Consider the following 25,902-nt stretch of genomic DNA (forward strand, 5'->3'; position numbering starts at 1 on the left):
ACTAATTTAAATGTGGATTACAGGGTCAAAGGTAGGGTTCTGAAGACTGTGGAGGAACAGAGAGATCTTGGGGTCCGTATCCACAGATCTCTAAAGGTTGCCACTCAAGTGGATAGAGCTGTGAAGAAGGCCTATAGTGTGTTAGCTTTTATTAACAGGAGGTTGGAGTTTAAGAGCCGCGGGGTTATGCTGCAACTGTACAGGACCTTGGTGAGACCACATTTGGAATATTGTGTGCAGTTCTGGTCACCTCACTATAAGAAGGATGTGGAAGCGCTGGAAAGAGTGCAGAGGAGATTTACCAGGATGCTGCCTGGTTTGGAGGGTAGGTCTTATGAGGAAAGGTTGAGGGAGCTAGGGCTGTTCTCTCTGGAGCGGAGGAGGCTGAGGGGAGACTTAATAGAGGTTTATAAAATGATGAAGGGGATAGATAGAGTGAACGTTCAAAGACTATTTCCTCGGGTGGATGGAGCTATTACAAGGGGGGCATAACTATAGGGTTCATGGTGGGAGATATAGGAAGGATGTCCGTGGTAGGTTCTTTACGCAGAGAGTGGTTGGGGTGTGGAATGGACTACCTGCAGTGATAGTGGAGTCAGACACTTTAGGAACATTTAAGCGGTTATTGGATAGGCACATGGAGCACACCACGATGATAGGGAGTGGGATAGCTTGATCTTGGTTTCAGATAAAGCTCGGCACAACATCGTGGGCCGAAGGGCCTGTTCTGTGCTGTACTGTTCTATGTTCTATTTCCATTTCCTGAAATTTAGATGGTCATAGGGTGGTGGGATTGGAGTCTTCAAGACATCAGGGGAATAGATGGGGTAGATAGACCTATGCTACTTGGGTGTCTAAGACTCGGGGACATGATCTAAAATTTATAGACAGGTCTTTTAGTAATGAAATTAAAACACTTTGACACACAAGGGTGGCAGAAGTTTGGAAATCTCTTCCACAAATGGCAGTTGAGGCAATGCCAATTGTTAATTTAAAATCTGAGATTGACCGACTGTTATTAATTAAAAATACTAAGGTATATTCTGGGGAAAAGGCAGGATGTGGAGTTACTCAGCTTGCACATCAGGCATGATTACAATGAATAGCAGAACAGGCTCGAAGGACTAACTGTCCTACCCTTCTTCCCATGTTCTTAAATGAATCTAAATTTAGTGGCATTCATTAAGTGAGGAATGCTGGTCGGCGATTGAACTGGCTAGTGTTGCATCAGTGGTGAAGATATTCTTTTGAAACAGGAGTGCTATCACGTCATGAAGCAGCTTGCACTAATATATTTGCAATGATTTCTCTTTCAATACAGGAAGTCCACTACAAAACCTGTTATTGAAAAAGTGAAATGCCTATTAACTTGGCAAAATGGAACATAGATTACTAATCTCCTCAGATAGACTAACTATACTTAAATCTAAGATTGAGTTGAATGAACTCCAGATCAACTCAGGAACATTGTTGGATGCCGCTTCTTTCTTTATAGAGATTATAGAAGCAATTTCACAATATGGACTGCAACAGCCCAAGAAGGCAGGATACCGCCAACTCTCTCTGGACAACCAGGTATGTGCAACAGCCTTGCCTATAGCATCCATACCCTGCAAATGATATTTTAAGGTTGGTGCATTGAGAAGAGGGTAATGCCAAACCTAAGGCTCACTTGGGAATATAGACCAGGATTGTGGCTTCGACTCCTGAGGATCACAGGCTTATGGATTTTTTTTCATATTTTATATGGCTGCTGGATGCAAAATTGAACTGTTTCATGGGGATGTCAGTCTGTCTAGCCAGATGTTTCAACTGGAGGCCGGGTCAACATTAATGGGCCAGCCTCATGCCCAACTTGCTAGCCTGCTGCCTGCCAAAACAAAAATTCAGGAACGTAGGAATTAGGAGCAGAAGTAAACAATTCAGCCCTTCAAGCCTGCTCCGCCATCCAATCAGATCATGGCTGATCTCTCCCTGGTCTCAAATCCACCTCCCTACTTGCTTGAGTTCTTTAAGGACGTAACCAGCAAGGTGGACAGTTGGGAGCCAATGGATGTGGTATATCTAGACTTTCAGAAGGTGTTTGACAAGGTACTGCATAAAAGACTGATCCAGAAGGTGAGATTGCAGGGGATTGGGGGTAGAGTACAAGATTGGATTGAGGATTGGCTGACTGACAGAAACCGAGGGTTGGGATAAATGGGTCCTTCGCTGACTGGCGAGATGTAACTAGCGGGGTGCCACAGGGGTCAGTCCTCGGATCTCAATTGTTTATAATCTATATAAATAATCTGCAAGCAGGGACAGACCGTAACACAGCAAAATTTGCAGATGATATTAAAATATGTAGGAAAGCAGGCAGTGAAGAGGATGTAAAGATTCTACAGACGGATATAAATAGGCTAGGAGAATGGGCCAAAATTTGACAGATGGAGTTTAATGTGGATAAGTGTGAAGTTATCCATTTTGGCAGAAAAAATAGAAAGGCAAATTATTACCTAAATGGAAAGCAGATTTAAAATGCATCCAGGCAGAGGGATCTGGATGTCAATGTTTATGAATCGCAGAAAATCGGTATGCAGGTGCAGCACGTAATAAAAAAGGCAAATGGGGTGTTGGCATTTATTGCAAAAGGACTGGAGTATAAAAGTAGAGAAGTGTTGTTGCAATTGTATAGGGTGTTAGTGAGACCACATCTGGAGTAGTGTGTCCAGTTTGGCCTCCTTATTTGATGAAGGATGTGGTTGCATTGGAGGCAGTTCAGGGGAGGTTCACCAGATTGATTCCGGTGATGAAGGGGTTGACGTATGAGGAGAGGTTAACCAGTTTGAGCTTGTACTCGCTGGAGTTTAGAAGGATGAGAAGGAATCTGATCAAGGTAAATAAAATTTTAGAGGGGATTGATAAAGTAAATGTAGACCAAATGTTTCCTCTTATGAGGCAATCTAGAACAAGAGGTCTAGGTTGTGAGGTGGTAGATTTAAAACTGACATGAGGAGGGACTACTTCTCAGAGAGGGAATTCGTGTACTTGCTGACCCATTGAGCAGTGGAGTCTGAATCGTTGAATGGTTTCAAGAGGGGGTCAGACATATTTTTAATAAAAAAGGAAAGAGGGATATGGGGAACATAGGAATTAGGAGCAGAAGTAGGCAAATTCAGCCCTTTGAGCCTGCTCCACCATTCAATCAGATCATGGCTGATCTCTCCCTGGTCTCAAATCCACCTCCCCACCTATTCCCATATCCCTTTAACCCGTTGTTTTAAAATCAAAAACATATCTATCTCCTTCTTGAAACCATTTAATAATCCAGACTGCACCTCGCTTTTGGGGCAGCGAGTTCCACAAATTCACCACCCTGTGCGAGAAGTAATTCCTCCTCATCTCAGTTTTAAATCTACCATCTCTCAATCTATACCTGTGACCTCTTGTTTTAGGTAGTCCCAGGTAATCAATTGAGTCATAAGTGGGAGAGGGTGGGCGTGGGCAGGATTTTACAGGCTGAAGAGCGGTTGAGTTCAGGGCAGCAGAGGTTAGATTTTCCTTGTGGGGTTTGGAGGAATACTCTTGCTCCACTCTCTGATGGCACGATGACAAAACCCAATCCCCATTACTTCCTTCAAACACACAACTGTCTCTGTGCGCAAGATCGCCTAACTGACACAATTTCTTTAATTCAATTTTTGTTTTTATTTGTTCAGGGAGTGGGTGTTGCTGGCTGGGCCAACATTTATTGCCTGATTGCCCATGAACTAAGTGTATTTCTGAGTCAACCAAATTGCTGTGTCTCTGGAGCCACATGTAGGTCAGAACAGGTAAGGATGGCAGATTTCTTTCCCTAAGGAAATTGTCAGGGAAATCAAGCTATTGTTTTCAGAACCAAGCTTTGCTACTGACTACAGCACTAATGAAAAGTGGAACTTTTTCAAGGAACAAATACTGCGTGCCCTTGATAGGTATGTCCCTGTCAGGCAGGGAGGAAATGACCGAGTGAAGGAACCATGGTTCACAAAAGAGGTGGAATGTCTTGTAAAAAGGAAGAGGGAAGCTTATGTAGGGATGAGGAAACAAGGTTCAGATGGCTCGATTGAGGGTTACAAGTTAGCAAGGAATGAGCTGAAAAAGGGGCTTAGTCTCGAGAGCTAGGAGGGGGCATGAGAAGCCCTTAGCGGGTCGGATCAAGGAAAACCCCAAGGTTTTTTACTCTTATGTGAGGAATAAAAGAATGACCAGGGTGAGGTTAGGGCTGGTCAAGGACAGTAGTGGGAACTTGTGTATGAAGTCAGTAGACATAGGAGAGGTGAAGAATGGATACTTTTCTTCAGTGTTCACCAAGGAGAGGGGCCATGCTTTTGAGGAAGAGAAGGTGTTACAGACTAATAGGCTGGATGAAGTAGATGTTCGGAGGGAGGATGAACTAGCAGTTTTGAATAAACTGAAGGTCGATAAGTCCCCTGGGCCTGATGAAATGTATCCTAGGATTCTTTGGGAGGCAAGGAATGAGATTGCAGAGCCTTTGGCTTTGATCTTTGGGTCCTCACTGTCCACGGGGATGGTGCCAGAGGACTGGAGAGTGGCGAATGTTGTTCCTCTGTTTAAGAAAGGGAATAGAACATAGAACAGTACAGCACAGAACAGGCCCTTCGGCCCACGATGTTGTGCCGAGCTTTATCTGAAACCAAGATCAAGCTATCCCACTCCCTATCATCCTGGTGTGCTCCATGTGTCTATCCAATAACCGCTTAAATGTTTCTAAAGTGTCTGACTCCACTATCACTGCAGGCAGTCCATTCCACACCCCAACCACTCTCTGCGTAAAGAACCTACCTCTGATATCCGTCCTGTATCTCCCACCACGAACCCTATAGTTATGCCCCCTTGTAATAGCTCCATCCACCCGAGGAAATAGTCTTTGAACGTTCACTCTATCTATCCCCTTCATCATTTTATACACCTCTATTAAGTCTCCCCTCAGCCTCCTCCGCTCCAGAGAGAACAGCCCTAGCTCCCTCAACCTTTCCTCATATGACCTACCCTCCAAACCAGGCAGCATCCTGGTAAATCTCCTCTGCACTCCTTCCAGCGCTTCCACATCCTTCCTATAGTGAGGTGACCAGAACTGCACACAATATTCCAAATGTGGTCTCACCAAGGTCCTGTACAGTTGCAGCATAACCCCACGGCTCTTAAACTCCAACCCCCTGTTAATAAAAGCTAACACACTATAGGCCTTCTTCACAGCTCTATCCACTTGACTGGCAACCTTTAGAGATCTGTGGATATGGACCCCAAGATCTCTCTGTTCCTCCACAGTCTTCAGAACCCTACCTTTGACCCTGTAATCCACATTTAAATTTGTCCTACCAAAATGAATCACCTCACATTTATCAGGGTTAAACTCCATGTGCCATTTTTCAGCCCAGCTTTGCATCCTATCTATGTCTCTTTGCAGCCTACAACAGCCCTCCACCTCATCCACTACTCCACCAATCTTGGTGTCATCAGCAAATTTACTGATCCACCCTTCAGCCCCCTCCTCTAAGTCATTAATAAAAATCACAAAGAGCAGAGGACCAAGCACTGATCCCTGCGGCACACCGCTAGCAACCTGCCTCCAATCCGAAAATTTTCCATCGACCACCACCCTCTGTCTTCGGTCAGACAGCCAGTTGCCTATCCAATCGGCCAACTTTCCCTCTATCCCACACCTCCTCACTTTCATCATAAGCCGACCATGGGGGACCTTATCAAACGCCTTACTAAAATCCATGTATATGACATCAACTGCCCTACCTTCATCAACACACTTAGTTACCTCCTCAAAAAATTCTATCAAATTTGTGAGGCACGACTTGCCCTTCACGAATCCGTGCTGACTATCTCGGATTAATCCGCATCTTTCTAAATGGTCGTAAATCCCATCCCTAAGGACCCTTTCCATCAATTTACCAACCACCGAAGTAAGACTAACTGGTCTATAATTACCAGGGTCATTTCTATTCCCTTTCTTAAACAGAGGAACAACATTCGCCATTCTCCAGTCCTCTGGCACCATTCAATAGAAATGACCCTGGTAATTATAGGCCAGTTAGTCTTACTTCGGTGGTTGGTAAGTTGATGGAAAAGGTCCTTTGGGATGGGATTTACGACCATTTAGAAAGATGCGGATTAATCCGGGATAGTCAGCACGGATTCGTGAAGGGCAAGTCGTGCCTCACAAATTTGATAGAATTTTTTGAGGAGGTAACTAAGTGTGTTGATGAAGGTAGGGCAGTTGATGTTATATACATGGATTTTAGTAAGGCATTTGATAAGGCCCCCCATGGTCTGCTTATGATGAAAGTAAGGAGGTGTGGAATAGAGGGAAAGTTGGCCGATTGGATAGGTAACTGGCAATCTGATCGAAGACAGAGGGTGGTGGTGGATGGAAAATTTTCGGACTGGAGGCAGGTTGCTAGCAGGGTGCCACAGGGATCAGTGCTTGGTCCTCTGCTATCTGTGATTTTTATTAATGACTTAGAGGAGGGGGCTGAAGGGTGGATCAGTAAATTTGCTGATGACACCAAGATTGGTGGAGTAGTGGATGAGGTGGAGGGCTGTTGTAGACTGCAAAGAGACATAGATAGGATGCAAAGCTGGGCTGAAAAATGGCAGATGGAGTTTAACCTTGATAAATGTGAGGTGATTCATTTTGGTAGGACTAATTTAAATGTGGATTACATGGTCAAAGGTAGGGTTCTGAAGACTGTGGAGGAACTTGGGGTACATATCCACAGATCTCTAAAGGTTGCCACTCAAGTGGATAGAGCTGTGAAGAAGGCCTATAGTGTGTTAGCTTTTATTAACAGGGGGTTGGAGTTTAAGAGCCGTGGGGTTATGCTGCAACTGTACAGGACCTTGGTGAGACCACATTTGGAATATTGTGTGCAGTTCTGGTCACCTTACTATAAGAAGGATGTGGAAGTGCTGGAAAGAGTGCAAAGGAGATTTACCAGGACGCTGCCTGGTTTGGAGGGTAGGTCTTATGAGGAAAGTTTGAGGGAGCTAGGGCTGTTCTCTCTGGAGCGGAGGAGGTTGAGGGGAGACTTAATAGAGGTTTATAAAATGATGAAGGGGATAGATAGAGAGAACGCTCAAAGACTATTTCCTCGGGTGGATGGAGCTATTACAAGGGGGCATAACTATAGGGTTCATGGTGGGAGATGTAGGAAGGTTCTTTACTCAGAGAGTGGTTGGGGTGTGGAATGGACTGCCTGCAGTGATAGTGGAGTCAGACACTTTAGGAACATTTAAGTGGTTATTGGAGAGGCACGTGGAGCACACCAGGATGATAGGGAGTGGGATAGCTTGATCTTGGTTTCAGATAAAGCTCGGCACAACATCGTGGGCCGAAGGGCCTGTTCTGTGCTGTACTGTTCTATGTTCTATGTACAGCTCCTTCCCAGTTGGCCACTCAGGCTGAAATGGACTGCATACTACATTGTTCAGTTTAACCTAGAGCAGAACCTCAAACTCTACACTCTCTTCATTAAAGAAGCTGCTCACTTTTATCTTTAAAAAAAAACTGCCCATCCCAATTTTCACCTTATCTCTGATCTCAATTTATCCATTGCCCTGCATAAATTTAAAATTGACAAAATTTCTACTGCCCAAATCTGGGGCAGCACAAAGCTCCACATTCTCCTAATGCTTGTTTTCCTGAAGTATAATGGCTTCATGTCCCTGATAACAACAATGTATGTAGCTGCCTTAAACATAATAACATTTAATAAGACACTTCACTTCAAGCAAAATTTGACAATGACTCTGAAAGTCACTCCTGAAATATGCCTCTATATTCCCCTTCTCACACCTTTAGAAACCCTCTCAACGTTAAACTCTTCCACTAAGCATTTGGGCACCTCTCCTAAACTCTTTCAAAGGCTTGGCATTGTCTATCCTCCTCTGTAAATGCTGCAGATTGTTTGATATTAAAGGCACTATATAAATGGAAGCTGACGTTTTGTGACTAGTTGCATAATTAGTGACTCTGCATTACGGATTTTCACTGTAAACAAATATAATGTGGTATGAATGATCCATTCCTTTTCTTTGCAAGCTGTAACTGGCCTAATCTGCTCCCCGGAGGAATGCACCACAGAAGTACGCCGGAAGATGCACTGGAGGTACTCCTGAAGACTACAGCTAAGGACTGCATGGGAATTGCCCGGAAAGATTCAAATTCTGATGGGCATTACCTTGGGTCTGGAATGCCAAAACTCTAATTTAAATTGGAGGCTTTGGATGTTCCAACTGTCGTTGCAGAATAGTTGTCCAGGAAAAGATAGTAGGATTAAAACCACATCTAACTCCTGGGTAACTATGGTATCCACCACTTCCCGCACCCCCCAAAGATCCCTTCATGAATAATCCCTCACTGTCCTAAGCCCTGACTACACCCCCCCCCCCCCCACATTCCCTGACCATCCAACTATCCTTCTGAATCCCCAAGTATGCCCGCATCCCAAATACCTCTCCCCCACGACCACCCCCAATTATCCCATTACTGACTTCTCCATTATGACCAACCTGAACCCTCAACTCTCCCACCTGAGCACTCACCCCATCCTCAGACTACTCACCCCAACAACCCCTCACCCCATCCCCCCCAGACTATACTCCCTAAATCCCGACTACACCCCCACACTCCCTGACCACCTGACCATCTTTCCGACTCCCCAAGTAACCCCCAGGCTCGACTGCCCATCACCTCTGGCTAACCACACCCTGAATATGCACTCACTCGCCCGTTGACCACCCCCACCCGATTACCCCACCCTGACTATCCCAAACCCCCGACTACCGCCAGCCACCTCCAACTATCCCCAACCATCTCCACCCAACTGAGCATCGCTAGCCTCAAACTATCCCCTTGACAGCACCCCCATGCCATGTCCCCCGATGCACCTTACCCACCCTGACCACCCGGCTCTTCCTGAGAACATCTGTGCACCTCATAACTCCTGGACCACCCCCTTAACTACACCACAGCCCTTTGACCACCTGGCTAACTCTCACTGCCCCCCATCCCCCTAATATCCCCCCAAACAACCCTGCCGACCCCACTTACCAATTATGTTCTCTCTTGTCAAAGAGGCTGGGATATTTAAACTTACCCGGGAGGGAGATCGTGTGTGGGTGTTGTCGGGGGAGATAATCTGATGCTAGAGGTCCTCGGGCGGGGGGGGGGGGGGGGGGGGGGGGTAGTTGGAGGTGGGGGTGGTTAGGGCTGGAGGTGGTTGAAGTGAGAGTGTATGGCAGTGAGTGATGGAAAAGAAGGGGCATGGCTTCACTTCCAACAGTGATTGCCACTCCACAGAAGATTTGGCCAATTATCTCTTCCGCTCAAGAAGAAAAGTTGGAGAAATACACACAAAGCCATGGAATGACTGACAGAAACATGTGCTGAAAGAGAAACAAATGCTTTCTTTTGTTTATGCCTGCAATATCAGTAGAGATCTGTTAGTGATATAGTTAATGGCATTTCTAACCTCCAGTCTGAAAATAAAAAAAACACATTTGAAGTGAGATTTTCCTCTATGGGTGCTTCATGTGGAGACAGCTTTTTCAGGCACCTTTCCCTATTCACAGACTGAGTAATTGCACTGGAATATGAGGCAGAGAATGTGTCCTCCTCTCGCAATGTACCAATTATTTGACCTGTGCCTATTGTAGGTGCTAGCCCAGTTACTATACATACTGGAAAAGGCACAGAAAATACTGGGTGCAGTTCAATGGGGATGAGAACTTGACACAACAGACCTCTATCCTTTTGCTATTCCCAGTGACTGGGGAATGCCAATGCCTTAGAGAACAGAGCAACCCTTCAATTCCCAGAGTTCCCACAAAACAACCAATAAACTATGATATGAAACAAAAACAGAAAATACTGGAAAATCTCAGCAGGTCTGACAGCATCTGTGGGGAGAGAATAGAGTCAACGTTTTGAGTCTAGATGTCTCTTTGTCAGAACTGAGAGCAAAGAGAATAAACAGAGATTTATATAATGAGGGTGGGGGTGATGGGTGGAATGGGACAAAGAAAGGCTGAGAAGGTGCTAAAAAAGTGTCCATTAAGTGATCAGAAGGCATGAATGGCAGAACAGAGGTGCAGATTGTTAAAGGACTACCTGAGGAATGTGGCAGTTGCCCTGAAAGGGGGAGCGGGGGGGGGGGGGGGGGGGGGGTGGTGGTGGTTGGTGGGAAGGAAGCAAGAAGGAGAGCTGGAACGGAAAGTGGAAAAATAGAGGTGAGAAAGAAGGATGATAAAATGGATGAATAGGATGGAACAAAATAAATGGAAATGGGGTGGAGGACAGAGTTTGTGCTCTGAAGTTTTGAACTCAATGTTTAGTCCTGAAGGCTGTAAAGTGCCCAATCAGAAGATGAAGTGCTGTTCCTGCAGTTTGCGCGGGGTTCGCTAGAACATTGCAAAAGGCCAAGGATGGACATGTGGACAGGAGAGCAGGGTGGTGTGTTGAAGTGGCAAGCGACAGGAAGGTAAGGGTCCTGCTTGCGGATGGACCAAAGGTGTTCAGCGTTCGATTTTCAGTGTTCAGTTTTAATGTGGTCTCCTCTACATAGACTGAGTGATCGCTTTGCTGAACCTTGACCTTAAAAGTTAATTAGAATTTTAAGGTCTTTGAGAGGCATACATCTACTCAATGGAATACTTTACAAAATAGTGCATCATACAATTTATCATAAGTAATGGAGATCTACTAGTTTAAAATAAACACTACAAGCAAACATGTGAAATACACTCAACCCATGTCCACTAAAATATAGAACCCTATAGGACCAGTGTTTTGTTTTTAATTAACAAGTGTGTGTCATTTGCTTTACTGCAATGAATTGCCAATGCTCTGCAAAGACATCCTTCAGCATGCACCAAATTTATAAACTTGAGAAAAAACAGCAAATCGAATTCTAGGATTGTGCATCAATAGGAACTGTAAATTAGCATTCTGTAGTGTTCAAGTGTATAACCGGGCAATAAATACTCACCTAGTTCCTTAACCAAAATTCTCAAAGTTCAGAGTTTGGAGCATCAAATTTCTTGGAGTTGATTTTGATAGCTCAGTTTTGTTGAATTCTCATTTAGGTATTGTAGAATTTTTACAAATATCTTTGAATTTTAACCAAATATGTATCTTTAACTGTTGTTTACATAGACAAGTCCTTTATAACTCTTTCCCTTCTCCATTTATATGGTTTTGATATCTTTTAATGTGAGAAGTTGAATGTAGAACTTGTAATGAGCTTGACTAGTCTCCAAAACACCTTTGTTCATTTTTACCAGTCAGAGATCTGGAACAAATATGTCAGCTTCTTTTGGCAGTTGCTGCTCTAATGATCATTATTTTTACAGTTAGCACATTTCAAACTTAGCTTTGGTTACATTTACGATAAGTCGTGTTGCACTGTCTCTCCTTTGCTTTTCCTTGCAACCTACCTGAAAATCTTAAATATGTTTTTTTTGGCATTCTGATATTTTTGGAGATTTTAAATACAAGATATTGTATCAGTACCGACATGTTCACATCATCTGTTCCCAAAACAGTTAAGTGTGGAAAGAGATACAAAATTGAACAATGTGTTAGAATTACTGTCCGTAACAGTTCTGTTCTTAGCACATTGATTCTGAAAGTCTTTGAAGGTCTTGTGTTGGAGAAAAGGCTTCGGTTAGTCTATATGCCTAATCATTCCTGAATATTATTCTTATGTTAGGTTCAATCAACTGATGTCTACTTTTCCCTATGGAGGAGTTTAAAATCCTCTGATTTTCCGCTTGGACTCGGCTGCAATCACATTTTTCCACTTTTGAATTTGCACTGCTGTGAATGCAGGCTAGTTTCAATTGTAAAAAATGTTTCATAAGTACCTGAGTTTGCAGGGTTTCTTCACGGAGTTTTACAAAGGAAAGAGCTTCTCGGTCTTTCTGGAGCTCATTAATTTGTTCTCGAAGATGTTTCATCATAACCTACAATTGAAGAGTGAAGAAAAAAGATTGTGCACAATTATTTTCAGGACCCTTTACAAACCCTAATTTCCATCTTGTCTTTAATGATGAAGTGCTTCACAGTTGACAGTCAGATCCAAGGAGGAGAAGCAGGAAGGAAATTGGGGGAATAGACTGAAAGTTTTCTGGAAAGAGTTTAAGCAGTCTTTTAAAGTAGAAGATTTTGGGAGAAGTGGAATGGGGTGAGACAATTGAAGATTGTGTCACAAGTGGTGGAATGGCAGTTTAGGGGGCATGACAGATCAGAAGAGTGAGTGTATAATTATGGTTGGAAAGCTGGAGAACTTGCAGATGTAGGGTGGAGCAAGGCTATGGAATAAATTGCAGAAGGGAACAAGAAATTTGAGGTGAATTGGGGCGACAATTGAAGTCATTGGAAGCTGGGGAGATTGGTAAGCGGGACCTTGGAGAGGACAGGATGCAGAGTGGAGTTTCCATTGAATAGGAATTTCTGTAGGGTGAAGGCCAGCAGTGAAGATTTATTTTATCTGGAAATGGCAATGGCATGGATTATGGTTTCAGCAGCAGAGGCCAGCAATATTTTAAACAATGTGATTAGGCAGTCTTGTCGATTACTGGATTTAGAGAATAAAGCTCAATTTAACAAGCAAAACAGCTGCTGTACACAGATTTTACAACAATGATAAAATTAAATTATCATGCTTTAAAAAGCTGGGCTTAACAAGATTTATCTGACCATTTCAATGTTTCAATATATATGGTATTTTAGCATAATTTATCAGACTTAAAATGTTTCAATGCATCACTTTAAAAAAGGGTTGATCTGATTTGTAAAATATATGTTGATTCTGAAACTCAGCCAAACATTTATAAAAAGGCCAACCGGTAAAACAGAGGTATCCTCACTATGAATGCTTGGCTGAGCTCAAAAACAGATTAATGCATTCAGCTCTGTGGGAGGTTGTTTACACAGCTCCAAGATCTACTAGCTTTGATTATTGGTAATTAGTTTATCTTTCTTTAAAGTGGTTTTTAAATGCCAATTTATTTGGACAAGATTAAGAACTGCTAAAAGGATTTTTGTTTCAATGGGACTTTCATTACCTGTGTTTAGAAACATAGAAATTAACAGCAGGAGTAGGACACCGGGCCCATTGAGCCTGCTCCACCATTCAAAACAATCATGACTGATCCTCTATTGCAAAGCCATACTTCCGTTCTCTCCCCAAATCCCTTGATGCCTTTAGTATCCAGAAACCTATCTATTTCTTCCTTAAATACATTCAGTGACTTGACCTCCACAGTCTTTTGTGGTAGAGAATTCCATAGGTTCATGACAAAATGAAGAGATTTCCCCTCATCTCAGTTTTTGGGCACAGAAATAGCAGGTAGAGTTCAATCTGGACAAATGCGAGGTGATGCATTTTGGAGGATCAAATTTAGATGTCAATTATACTGCAAATGGCAGAACTCTTAGGAACATTAACATACAGAGGGATCTATGTGCGCAGGTCCACAGTTCCCTAAAAGTGGCAACTAACAGATTAAGAAGCATATGGTATGCTTGCCTTCATCAGCTGGGGCATTGAGTACAAGAGTTGGGAAATCATGTTGCAGCTATATATAATCTTGGTTAGGCTGCTTTTGGAGGATTGCGTGCAGTTCTGGTCACAACACTTCCAGAAGGATGTGGAAGCTTTGGAGAGAGTGCAAAGAAGGTTCACCAGGATGTTGCCTCATCTCAAGGGTGTTGACTATGAGAGGTTGAATAAATTAGGATTGTTTTCACTGGAAAGACGGAGGCTGAGGGGAGACCGATAGAGGTTTACAAAATTATGAGAGGCACAGACAGAGTGGATAGTCAGAGGCTTTTTCCAAGGGTGGAAGTGTCAATTACAAGGGGGTTCAGGTTCAAGGGGAGAGGGGGAAGGTTTAAGGAAAATGTGTGGGGGAAGTTTTTCACGCAGTGATGGTGAAACGCACTTGGAGCGCGTTGCCAGTGGTGGAAGCAGGCTTATTAGCACCATTTAAGAGGCATCTGGATAGATACATGAATAGACAGGGAATGGAGGGATATAGACCATGTAGAGGCAAGAAAATGTTAGATTAGAGAGGCATCTGTGTCGGCACAGACTTGGTGGGCCGAAGGGCCTGTTCCTGTGCTGTTCTTTGAGGGAAGGTTTTCATGCCGAGAGTGTTAGGTGCCTGGAACACGTTGCCAGAGGTGGGAGTGGAAGCAGGCACATTAGCACCATTTAAGAAGCATCTGGATGGGTACATGAATAGGGAGGGAACAGAGGGATATGGACCGAGTAAGGGCAGTAGGTTTTTTCTTTAGTTTAGTTAGGGCATCATGATCATCACAGGCTTGGAGGGCCGAACGGCCTGTTCCTGCGCTGTACTTTTGCCTTCCTAACCATTTGCTGCATCTGCATTCTTGGACTGGTGTTCAAGGACACCCAAGTCCCTTTGAACATCAACATTTCCCAATCTATCAGCATTTAAAAAGTACTTTGCTGTTCTGTTTTTCCTACCGAAGTAGATAGCTATATTTATCCATGTTGTATTGCATCTGCCATGTATTTGCCTATTCACTGAACTTGTCTAAATTGCCTTGAAGCCTCTTTACTTCCTCCTCACGCTCACAATTCCAAGTTTCTGAATAGCTGTAGCCTAAGCATGGATTGAGTGGTACCCCATTATTCACTGCCTTCCACTCTGAAAAAGACACAATTATTTCCATCTCTGTTTCCTTTCTGTTAAGCAATTCTCAATCTATGCCAGTATATTACCCTCAATCCCATGAAATTTAATTTTGCACACTAACCGCTTATGTGGGACTTGATCAAAAGATTTGTTTGACTGGCAACTGCATATGAATGCAAGGAGGGTATTTTTTTCAAAGGGATTTTTGAATGATTGATTACTTTCTTACTTCATCAGCATTTGAAAAACTTATAAGCGTTAGTATATGGCTCACTTTTTAAAAAAACCTGGTGGATACTGGATGAGTGGCCATGGAGGACGCATGAAGGGGAGGAGGGGTAGGGTGGTGAATGTTAGAGGGCTTAACAACCATGAATTGAATTGGCCCAATGTCCAGGTAATTGGAAACAAGCCTAACTTGCCAGCCTTACCAAAAGCCCACCTCGAGGCAGCAGTCCCGACTGTAGCCCGCAGCTGGCTCCTGGAAGCCAAAATATCGATGAATTGGGCTGCCTTTTAGAAGGCAATGCAATGTAGGGAAATGGTTTGGCTCATCATTCCCAAACAGATGAAAGAACAAAGAACAAAGAACAATACAGCACAGGAACAGGCCTTTTGGCCCTCCAAGCCCGCGCCGCTCCCTGGTCCAAACTAGACCATTCTTTTGTATCCCTCCATTCCCACTCCGTTCATATGGCTATCTAGATAAGTCTTAAACGTTTCCAGTGTGTCCGCCTCTACCACCTTGCCTGGCAGCGCATTCCAGGCCCCCACCACCCTCTGTGTAAAATATGTCCTTCTGATATCTGTGTTAAACCTCCCCCCCCTTCACCTTGAACCTATGACCCCTCGTGAATGTCACCACCGACCTGGGGAAAAGCTTCCCACCGTTCACCCTATCTATGCCTTTCATAATTTTATACACCTCTATTAAGTCTCCCCTCATCCTCCGTCTTTCCAGTGAGAACAACCCCAGTTTACCCAATCTCTCCTCATAACTAAGCCCCTCCATACCAGGCAACATCCTGGTAAACCTCCTCTGTACTCTCTCCAAAGCCTCCACGTCCTTCTGGTAGTGTGGCGACCAGAACTGGACGCAGTATTCCAAATGCGGCCGAACCAACGTTCTATACATCTGCAACATCAGACCCCAACTTTTATACTCTATGCCCCGTCCTATAAAGGCAAGCATGCCATATGCCTTCTTCACCACCTTCTCCACCTGTGACGTCACCTTCAAGGATCTGTGGACTTGCACACCCAGGTCCCTCTGCGTATCTACACCCTTTATGGTTCTACCATTTATCGTATAGCTCCTCCCTACATTATTTCTACCAAAATGCATCACTTTGCATTTATCAGGATTGAACTCCATCTGCCATTTCTTTGCCCAAATTTCCAGCCTATCTATATCCTTCTGTAGCCTCTGACAATGCTCCTCACTATCTGCAAGTCCTGCCAATCCAGCCTCTGATTGCAAAAATGGAATTCATCATGGATTTAGAATAAAATTTGGATCCTTCCCCATCTTTATAACTTAGTCTCACATCAAGATGTAAATGATGCATGGCCTTTCAAACTGTTTGCAAAGCATTTTCCAAAAATAATTCAGCTCTATAATTGTATTTAATGCAGTTATAATCCAGAAATCCAGTAGGAAAAATTAAGATTAAATGCTAATCTCACACAGGATTTAAAGCATTGAAACACATCATTCAGCCAAAAGATCTATGCTTCACCATTAGATTAATGGCAAGGCCAATATTTGTTGCCCACCTCTAATTGCCCTTGAACTGGCTTGCTCAGCCATTTCTAAGGACAGTTAAGAGTCAACTACGTTAGTGTTGGTTTAGAGTTGCATGTAGGCCAGACCAGGTAAAGATGGCGGATTTCCTGACCTAAACAAATATTAGTGAACCAGATGGGTTATCATGACAAGCAAAAAGATGTCATGGTTCAATTACATGATCATTTATTAACTGAATTTACATTTAAATTCTGTCAGCTGCCATGGTGACATTTCAGCCTGTGTCTCAGCAGCACTAGTACTCAATTTTGTGACTGCCCTATTGATCTTCTTCTCATTTGTTAAATGCCCAATCTTTCTAAATGAATATGTTTTACTTTTCAGATTCTTGATTTATACGGTGCAAAACCTCCATCCCCCAACTTCAGGACGTCAGCATAACTAAACTGTCACATATAAATGGAAAGGTGCCTACATTTACACTGCTCTGTCATCCACCCCCATCTTCAACTCCCACTCGACTGCAACTCACTTTTAGTCAACAGGCCACAGAAATCTCAGATCAAAACACTTAATAGCACCTCATTGTGAAAATCTTTTCAAACTGATTGCTTTCGATAATGATCCTTCCTTTGAGCTTTATTCTGTGATCTCCCCTACCAGCAGTGGCCACACTAACACTGTGCCAGAACAAGCATGGACAAAAGAATCAAGCTTCTGACTGAACTGTTAATGTATCGCCACATTCTTCCATTACAAAAGAAATTGTCAGAATCGTTTGATAACGCTCCCAGACCCGAGGAACATAGGACTTAGAGGCAAGAGTAGGCCATTCAGCTCTTTGAGCCTGCTCCACCACTCAATAAGATCATGGCTGATCTGGTTGTGATCACAGCTCTACTTTCCTGTCTGCCTCCATAACCCTTGACTCCTCTATTTATCAAATATCTGCCTAACGCTGCCTTGAATAAATTCAATGACCCAGCCTCCATTGCTTTCTGGGGAAGAGAATTTCACACTTTGATTTGATTTATTGTCACATGTATTAGTGTACAGTGAAAATGATGATACAAAATTTGGGGGAAGTAGCGGATAGTGAGGAGGATTGTCGGAGGATACAGCAGGATATAAATTGGCTGGAGACCTGGGCTGAAATGTGAGGTGGTGTGATTTGGAAGGTTTACTGCAGAAGGAAAGTATACAGTAAATGGTTGAGCCCTTAGAAATATTAGCATATAGAGGGATCTAGGCGGGCAGATCCACAGTTCCCTGAAGGTGGACAAGGTGGTCAAGAAGGCATATGACATGCTGGCCTTCATCAATCAGGGCGTTGAGTATAGGAATTGGAAAATCATGTTGCAGCTGTACAAGACATTGGTTAGGGGCATTTGGAGCATTGTGTACAATTCTGGTCGCCACGCTACCGGAAAGATGTTGATGCATTGGAAAGGCTGCAGAAGCGATTTACTAGGACGTTGCCTGGTTTGGAGGATATGGACTGTGAAGAAAGGTTGAACAAACTTCGATTGTTTTCATTGGAGCGCCGGACGATGAGGAGGGACCTGATAGAGGTTTACAAGATTTATGACAGGCTGGATAGAGTGGATAGTCAGATTCTTTTTCCCAGGGTTGAAGGGTCAATTACTCGGGGCAGAGGTTGAAAGTGAGAGGGAAAGTTTAAAAGAGATGTAAGGGGCAAGTTTTTCATACAGAGGGTGGTGAATGCTTGGAATGCGCTGCCAGAGGAAGTGGTGAAAGCAGATACTATAACAACATTTAAGAGGCATCTGGATAGATACATGCTGTGATACAACCCAGAAAGAATGCTTTCTATGTTGCATCTGTAAAGCTTGGTGAGAGTCATAGAATCATAGAATCCTCCAATGAAGAAGGAGGCCTTTCGGCCCATTGAGCCTGCACCGACCACAATCCCACCCAGGCCCTTATCCCCATAACCCAATGCATTTACCCTCACTAGTTCCCCTGACGGTAAGGGGCAATTTAACGTGGCCAATCCACCTAATCTCATGGTGGACATGCCAAATTTCCTTACTCTTCTGAGAAAATAGAGGTGTTGGTGGGCTTTCTTAACTATAGTGTCGGCATGGAGGGAACACAACAGGTTGTTGCTGATCTGGACACCTAAAAACTTGAAGCTCTCGACCATTTCTACTTTGTCCCCATTGATGTAAACAGGGGCGTGTCCTCCACTACGCTTCCTGAAGTCGATGACAATCTCCTTCGTTTTGTTGACATTGATGGAGAGATTATTGTCGCGGCACCAGTTCACCAGATTCTCTATCTCTTTCCTGTACTCTGTCTCGTCATTGTTTGAGATCCGACCCACTACGGTGGTGTCGTCAGCAAATCTGAAAGTCAAGTTACAGGGGAATTTGGCCACACAGTCATAGGTGTATAAGGACTATAGTAAGGGGCTGAGAACACAGCCTTGTGGGGCACCAGTATTGAGGATGATCATGGAGGAGGTGTTGTTGCCTATCCTTACTGATTGCGACCTGTAGGTTAGGAAGTTCAGGATCCAGTCGCAAAGGGAGGAGCCGAGTCCCAGGCCACGGAGTTTGGAGATGAGTTTCATAGGAATAATGGTGTTGAAGGCTTAGCTGTAGTCAATAAATAGGAGTCTGACATAGGTGTCTTTGTTGTCTAGGTGTTCCAGGGTTGAGTGCAGGACCAAGGAGATGGCGTCTGCTGTGGACCTGTTGCAGCGATATGCAAACTGTCGTGGATCCAGGCAATCTGGGAGGCCGGAACTGATTCGTACCATGACTAACCTGTTGAAGCACTTCATAATAATGGATGTTAGAGCCACTGGACGATAGTCATTAAGGCACGCTGCCTGGCTTTTCTTAGGTACCGGGATGATAGTCATCTTCATGAAGCAGATAGGGACCTCAGGTTGGTATAAAGAGAGGTTGAAGATGTCTGTGAATACCTCTGCCAGCTGGTCCATGCAGGATCTGAGTGATCGTCCAGGTACCCCATCCCGGCCAGTCGCTTTCCATGGTTTGACCTTCAAGAAGGCTGTTCTGACGTTTGCAATGGTGACCTTGGATAAGGTTCGTCCGAGGGTTCCAGGGTGGAGGGCGTGTTCTCGCTGATCTCTTGCTCAAAACGGGCATAGAATGCATTGAGCTCATCAGGGAGGGGTGCACTGGAGCTGGCGATTTTACATGCCTTCATCTTGTAACCTGTTATGTCTTGCAGACCTTGCCATAGTTGGCAGGAGTCCGTGTGGCTAGCCGGAGACTCTAGCTTAGTCCGGTACTGTCTTTTGGCATCTTTGATGGATCTCCTTAGATCATATCTGGCTTTCTTGGAGAGGTCAGGGTCGCCTGACTTGAACCCCTCAGAACTGGACTTCAGCAAGCAGTGGATATCCCTGTTCATCCATGGTTTCCAGTTGGGAAACAAGCGGATTTGCTTCTTTGGCACACAGTCTTCTACACACTTACTAATGAAGTCAGTTACTATAGTGGCCTACTTGTTCAGGCTGGTCGCAGCCTGAACATACTAATGATTCAGAGAAGAAATTTCTCATCTCAGTATTAAAAGGGTGACTACTTATTCTTAAACTGTGTCTCCTAGTTCTAGTCTTATTCACAAGTGAAAACATCCTCCTATCAAGTTCCCTCAGTATCTTACATTTCAATAAGGTCACCTGTCATTCTTCGAAACCCAATGGCTTGAGCCCCAACCTGTTCAACCTTTCTTCAAAAGATAGGCCCCTTGTCGCACGAGGCTAAGGAAATTTGGCATGTCCACTACGACTCTCAAATATTTTTACAGATACACCATAGAAAGCATCCTTTCCGAACGTATCACAGCTTGGTATGGCTCCTGCTCTGACCAAGACCGCAAGAAACTACAAAGGGTTGTGAACATAGCCCAGTCCATCATGCAAACCAGCCTCCCATCCATTGACTCCGTCTACACTTCCCGCTACCTTGGACAAGCAGCCAGCATAATCAAGGACCCCAAAAAGTCTGAGATCACATACCAGCCAACTCAAGAACAGCTTCTTCCCTGCTGCCATCAGACTTTTGAATGGACCTACCATATATTAAACTGATCTTTCTTTACACTTTAGCTATGACTTTAACACTATATTAGAACATAGAACATAGAAAAACTACAGCACAAACAGGCCCTTCGGCCCACAAGTTGCGCCGGTCATGTCCCTACCTACCTAGGCCTATATATAGGCTTACCTATAACCCTCAATCCTATTAAGTCCCATGTACTCATCCAGAAGTCTCTTAAAAGACCCTATCGAGTTTGCCTCCACCACCATTGACGGCAGCCGATTCCACTCACCCACCACCCTCTGAGTGAAAAACTTACCCCTGACATCTCCTCTGTACCTACTCCCCAGCACCTTAATCCTATGTCCTCTCGTAGCAGCCATTTCAGCCCTGCGAAAAAGCCTCTGAGAATCCACCCAATCTATACCTCTCAACATCTTGTACACCTCTATCAGGTCACCTCTCATCCTTCGTCTCTCCAAGGAGAAAAGACCGAGCTCCCTCAACCTATCCTCATAAGGCATGCCACCCAATCCAGGCAACATCCTTGTAAATCTTCTCTGCACCCTTTCAATAATTTCTACATCCTTCCTGTAATGAGGCGACCAGAACTGAGCACAGTAATCCAAGTGGGGTCTGATGAGGGTCTTATAAAGCTGCATCATTATCTCCCGACTCCTAAACTTAATCCCTCGATTGAAGGCCAGCACACCATACGCCTTCTTAACCACCTCCTCTGCCTGCGAGGCCGATTTAAGAGTCCTATGGACCCGGACCCCAAGGTCCTTCTGATCCTCGACACTGCTAAGAGTCTTACCCTTGATATTATACTCCTTCATCCCATTTGACTTGCCAAAATGTACCACTGCACATTTATCCGGGTTGAAGTCCATCTGCCACTTCTCCGCCCAGTCTTGCATCCTATCTATGTCACGTTGCAGCTTCTGACATCCCTCTCCTTTCCTTCTCCACTCTGTACTCTATGAACGGTATGTTTTTGTCTGTATAGCGCGCAAGAAACAATACTTTTCACTGTATCCCCGTACATGTTACAATAATAAATCAAATCAAAAGGATCCTGGTAAGGTCAGTTCTGGGCAAGGAGTTAACTGCTCTTGTCACTACCTGCAGTCCAACAGATGGACTGTAGTGGTTCAAGAAGGCAGCTCACCACCATCTTCCCAAAGGCAATTGTGAGAGGTCACACAACACCAGGTTATAGTCCAACAGGTTTATTTGAAATCACAAGTTTTCGGAGCGCGTTGCTCCTTCGTCAGGTGAAGAGAGGTACGCAGGCACAGAATGTAGAGGTGGAGTGACAATAGCTCCTATGTACTCCACATCAAGGGCAATTAGGAAGAGCAACAAATGCTGGCCTAGCAACTGAGGTTCAAATCCCTTCACAGAATAAAAACAAAATCCAACCCAGCTCAGATGAAAATCCTGGCCATCCAATCCCACTGATACTGTTTCTGTGCCTTTGATCTCCCGGCCCTCACCCATATATCTGCCTTCTTGTAATAAATAATGTTACAACATCTTTAATATTGATCAAATTCCATCATAAAAAGCTGCATCAAATAAAGCTCACCTTGCCCACTCCATTAATCCCCCAAATCCCATAATAAACACACACAACAAATTACTCAATTTTTAAATCCCACATTGTTTATGAAATTCAGAATCCATTATCTCTGCCCGGCGACACTCTTGAACACTAATACTGAAAAGAAATGCTTTTCAGGAGCACTACATTGGAAGTAAATTGTCAGTACCTCTTGAGTGGAGATTTTATTTGTCAATTCAGCCACTTTGGAGGAGGAGTGTTCCAGTGCATGCTGTGTCAATAACTGTTCAACCTCTTGCTGATGAACTGCTTTTAATGCTGCAACATGCTCAGCAATACCTTCTTGTGCTCTGCAGTGGCAAGAAAATCATTCAAATGCCTTATTTTATATGAACTATTAGCAAACAGTGACCATAAACGAGAACATATTAAAGTTATGTTTTTTTAAAATCCAGCAACACAGTTCCTCATTATTTTTCACCGGATGTCAGTTTAATCTCACCCGAGTTTGACTGCGAGTGCAAGCCCAACTCCAGGACCGGAGTACATACCCTGGGTCGACGCTTTAGTCAGGTGCTGAGAACAGTCCCATCTTCAAGGGAGGATGCTGAATGGTGGCCCTGCATGCCACTCCAATGGTTCAGGTGGACATTAAAGGACCAGCAGAACCATTTACTTTTACCTTGGGAGTGGGAGGGGTGGCGGACATGCGAGGGAGCAGCCCGGAGCAGGAGCAGATAATTTAAGGCCGAGGCTTGAGGCCTATATTTATCTTGGGAGTTGGAGAAGCACACCGGCTACACTGAGTTCAAAATGTGACAGAGATAAAACAAATAGTAACATCATAGGAAAACCACAAGTTAATTGGTTGGTAAGAAACTGATGTTAGGCACTGTGTTTAAAATGTTGCAAATTAGGAGAGCGTATTATTTTTACAAAAAAAGAAAAGTACAGCACAGGAACAGGCCCTTCAGCCCTTCAAGCCCATGCCAATCATGATGCCCTAACTAAACTAAAAAAAACCTTCTGCCCTTATTTGGTCTGTATCCCTCTATTTCCTCCCTATTCATGTACCCATCCAAATGCCTCTTAAATGTTGTTAATGTGCCTGCTTCCACTACTAGAGCCTCTGGCAGCGCGTTCCAGGCACCCACCACTCTCTGCGTGAAAAACGTCCCCCGCACATCTCCCTTAAACTTTCCTCCTCTCACCCTTGTAATTGACACTTCCACCCTGGGAAAAAGCCTCTGACTTTCCACCCTGTCTGTGCCTCTCATAATATTGTGGACCTGTATCAGGTCTCCCCTCAGCCTCCGTCTTTCCAGTGAAGACAATCCTAGTTTATTCAACCTCTCCTCCCAAAGCCAACACCCTCGAGATCAGACAACATCCTGGTGAACCTCCTTTGCACTCTTCCACGTCCTTCTGGTAGTTTGGCGACCAGGACTGCACGCAATACTCCAAATGCGGCCTAACCACGGTTTTATATAGCTGCAATATTGTTTGCCAACTCTTGCACTCAGTGTCCTACCCGATGAAGGCAAGTACACCATATGCTTTCTGAATCAGCTTGGCCACCTGCATTGCCACTTTTAGGGAATGGTGGACCTGCACGCCCAGATCCCTCTGTATGTTAATGTTCCTAAGGGTTCTGCCATTTATAGTATAATTCACACCTAAATTTGATCCTCCAAAACGCATCACCTCACATTTGTCTGGATTAAACTCCATCTGCCATTTCTGTGCCCAAGTCTCCAATCTATCTATATCCTGTTGTATCCTCTGACAATCCCCAGCACTATCAGTAACTTCACCAATCTTCATGTCATCTGCAAACTTACCAATCAGATCACCCACATTTTATTATTTTTAAGGAAGTAGCTACACTTGGATTTAAGAAGGAAACTCTAGGAATAGTTAACGTAAGGGAACTAAAGAACAAAGAACAATACAGCACAGGAACAGACCCTTCTGCCCTCCAAGCCCGCGCCATTCCCTGGTCCAAACTAGACCATTCTTTTGTATCCCTCCATTCCCACTCCGTTCATGTGGCTATCTAGATAAGTCTTAAACATTCCCAGTGTGTCCGCCTCCACCACCTTGCCCGGCAGCGCATTCCAGGCCCCCACCACCCTCTGTGTAAAATAAGTCCTTCTGATATCCGTGTTAAACCTCTCCCCCCCCCGCCCCCCTCACCTTGAACCTATGACCCCTCGTGAACGTAACCACCAACCTGGGAAAAAGCTTCCCACCGTTCACCCTATCTATGCCTTTCATAATTTTATACACCTCTATTAGGTCACACCTCACCCTCCGTCTTTCCAGTGAGAACAACCCCAGTTTACCCAATCTCTCCTCATAACTAAGCCCCTCCAAACCAGGCAACATCCTGGTAAACCTCCTCTGCACTCTCTCTAAAGCCTCCACGTCCTTTTGGTAGTGTGGCGACCAGAACTGGACGCAGTATTCCAAATGTGGCCGAACCAACGTTCTATACAACTGCAACATCAGACCCCAACTTTTATACTCTATGCCCCGTCTTATAAAGGCAAGCATGCCATATGCCTTATTCACTACCTTCTCCACCTGTGGCTTAGCTATGGCAGGGCAGCTCGGCCGAGTGGAATGTGAGGCCTACGATATGTGGGAAGTCATGGATGCTACCAGAGTCATGGACAACCACACGTGCAGGAAATGTTGCCAGCTGCAGAAATTTAAGCCCTGGGTTTCAGAGCTGGAGCAGCAGCTGGGGCCATTGTGACACATCTGCAAGGCTTAAAGTTTTGCGGACAGCATGTTCAGAGAGGTGGTCACCCTGCATCTTAGGGGCCTGGAGGCAGAAAGGGAACTGCCTTGACCAAGAGAACTAGGCAGTTAATGGAAATGGCTGGAAAGATGGTGCAGGAGGGAGGGCTTTAGAGTCCTGGGAATTTACACATGTTGGAGGGGGCATGGCTGAGGTATTAAATGAATACTTTGCATCTGTCTTTACCTTGGTGGTAGATACCAAGGCCATAGTGACAGACAAGGGAACTCTGTCACTAAACCTGTTCAAAACCGATAACGCGGAAGTGTTGGATAGACTGTACTTAAAATTGACGAGGCATTGGGCCGAATGAGATGCATCCAAGGTTACTGATGGAAGTGAGAGTGGAAATTACAGAGGTACTGGCCATAATCTTTCAGTCTTCCCTGAGGTAGAACATAGAACATAGAACAGTACAGCACAGAACAGGCCCTTCGGCCCACGATGTTGTGCCGACCTTCATCTGAAACCAAGATCAAGCTATCCCACTCCCTACCATCCTGGTGTGCTCCATGTGCCTATCCAATAACCGCTTAAATGTTCCTAAAGTGTCTGACTCCACTATCACTGCAGGCAGTCCATTCCACACCCCAACCACTCTCTGCGTGAAGAACCTACCTCTGATATCCTTCCTATATCTCCCACCATGAACCCTATAGTTATGCCCCCTCGTAATAGCTCCATCCACCCGAGGAAATAGTCTTTCCACTCGGTCAGTGCCCTTTTGAATTTCTACACTGTCATTCCACTCGGCCGAGCTGCCCTGCCATAGCTAAGCCACAGGTGGAGAAGGTAGTGAATAAGGCATATGGCATGCTTGCCTTTATAAGACGGGGCATAGAGTATAAAAGTTGGGGTCTGATGTTGCAGTTGTATAGAACGTTGGTCGCCACACTACCAAAAGGACGTGGAGGCTTTAGAGAGAGTGCAGAGGAGGTTTACCAGGATGTTGCCTGGTTTGGAGGGGCTTAGTTATGAGGAGAGATTGGGTAAACTGGGGTTGTTCTCACTG

At 44.5% G+C, this 25,902-nt stretch overlaps 1 protein-coding gene across 1 annotated transcript in view; it reads right to left on the reverse strand.

Annotated features, from left to right (window-relative positions):
- cep162 (centrosomal protein 162) overlaps positions 1-25,902 on the reverse strand; it is a 135,263-nt gene that overhangs the window by 9,869 nt on the left and 99,492 nt on the right. The window contains exons 23-24 of the mRNA XM_078212451.1: positions 22,293-22,434; positions 11,923-12,021 (exon numbers count right to left, since the gene is read on the reverse strand). Of these exons, the coding sequence (XP_078068577.1) occupies positions 11,923-12,021; positions 22,293-22,434 (241 nt within the window). The remainder of the gene's footprint in view (positions 1-11,922; positions 12,022-22,292; positions 22,435-25,902) is intronic.

This window comes from Mustelus asterias, chromosome 5, assembly GCF_964213995.1.
Source record: "Mustelus asterias chromosome 5, sMusAst1.hap1.1, whole genome shotgun sequence".
NCBI classification, from domain to species: domain Eukaryota; kingdom Metazoa; phylum Chordata; class Chondrichthyes; order Carcharhiniformes; family Triakidae; genus Mustelus; species Mustelus asterias.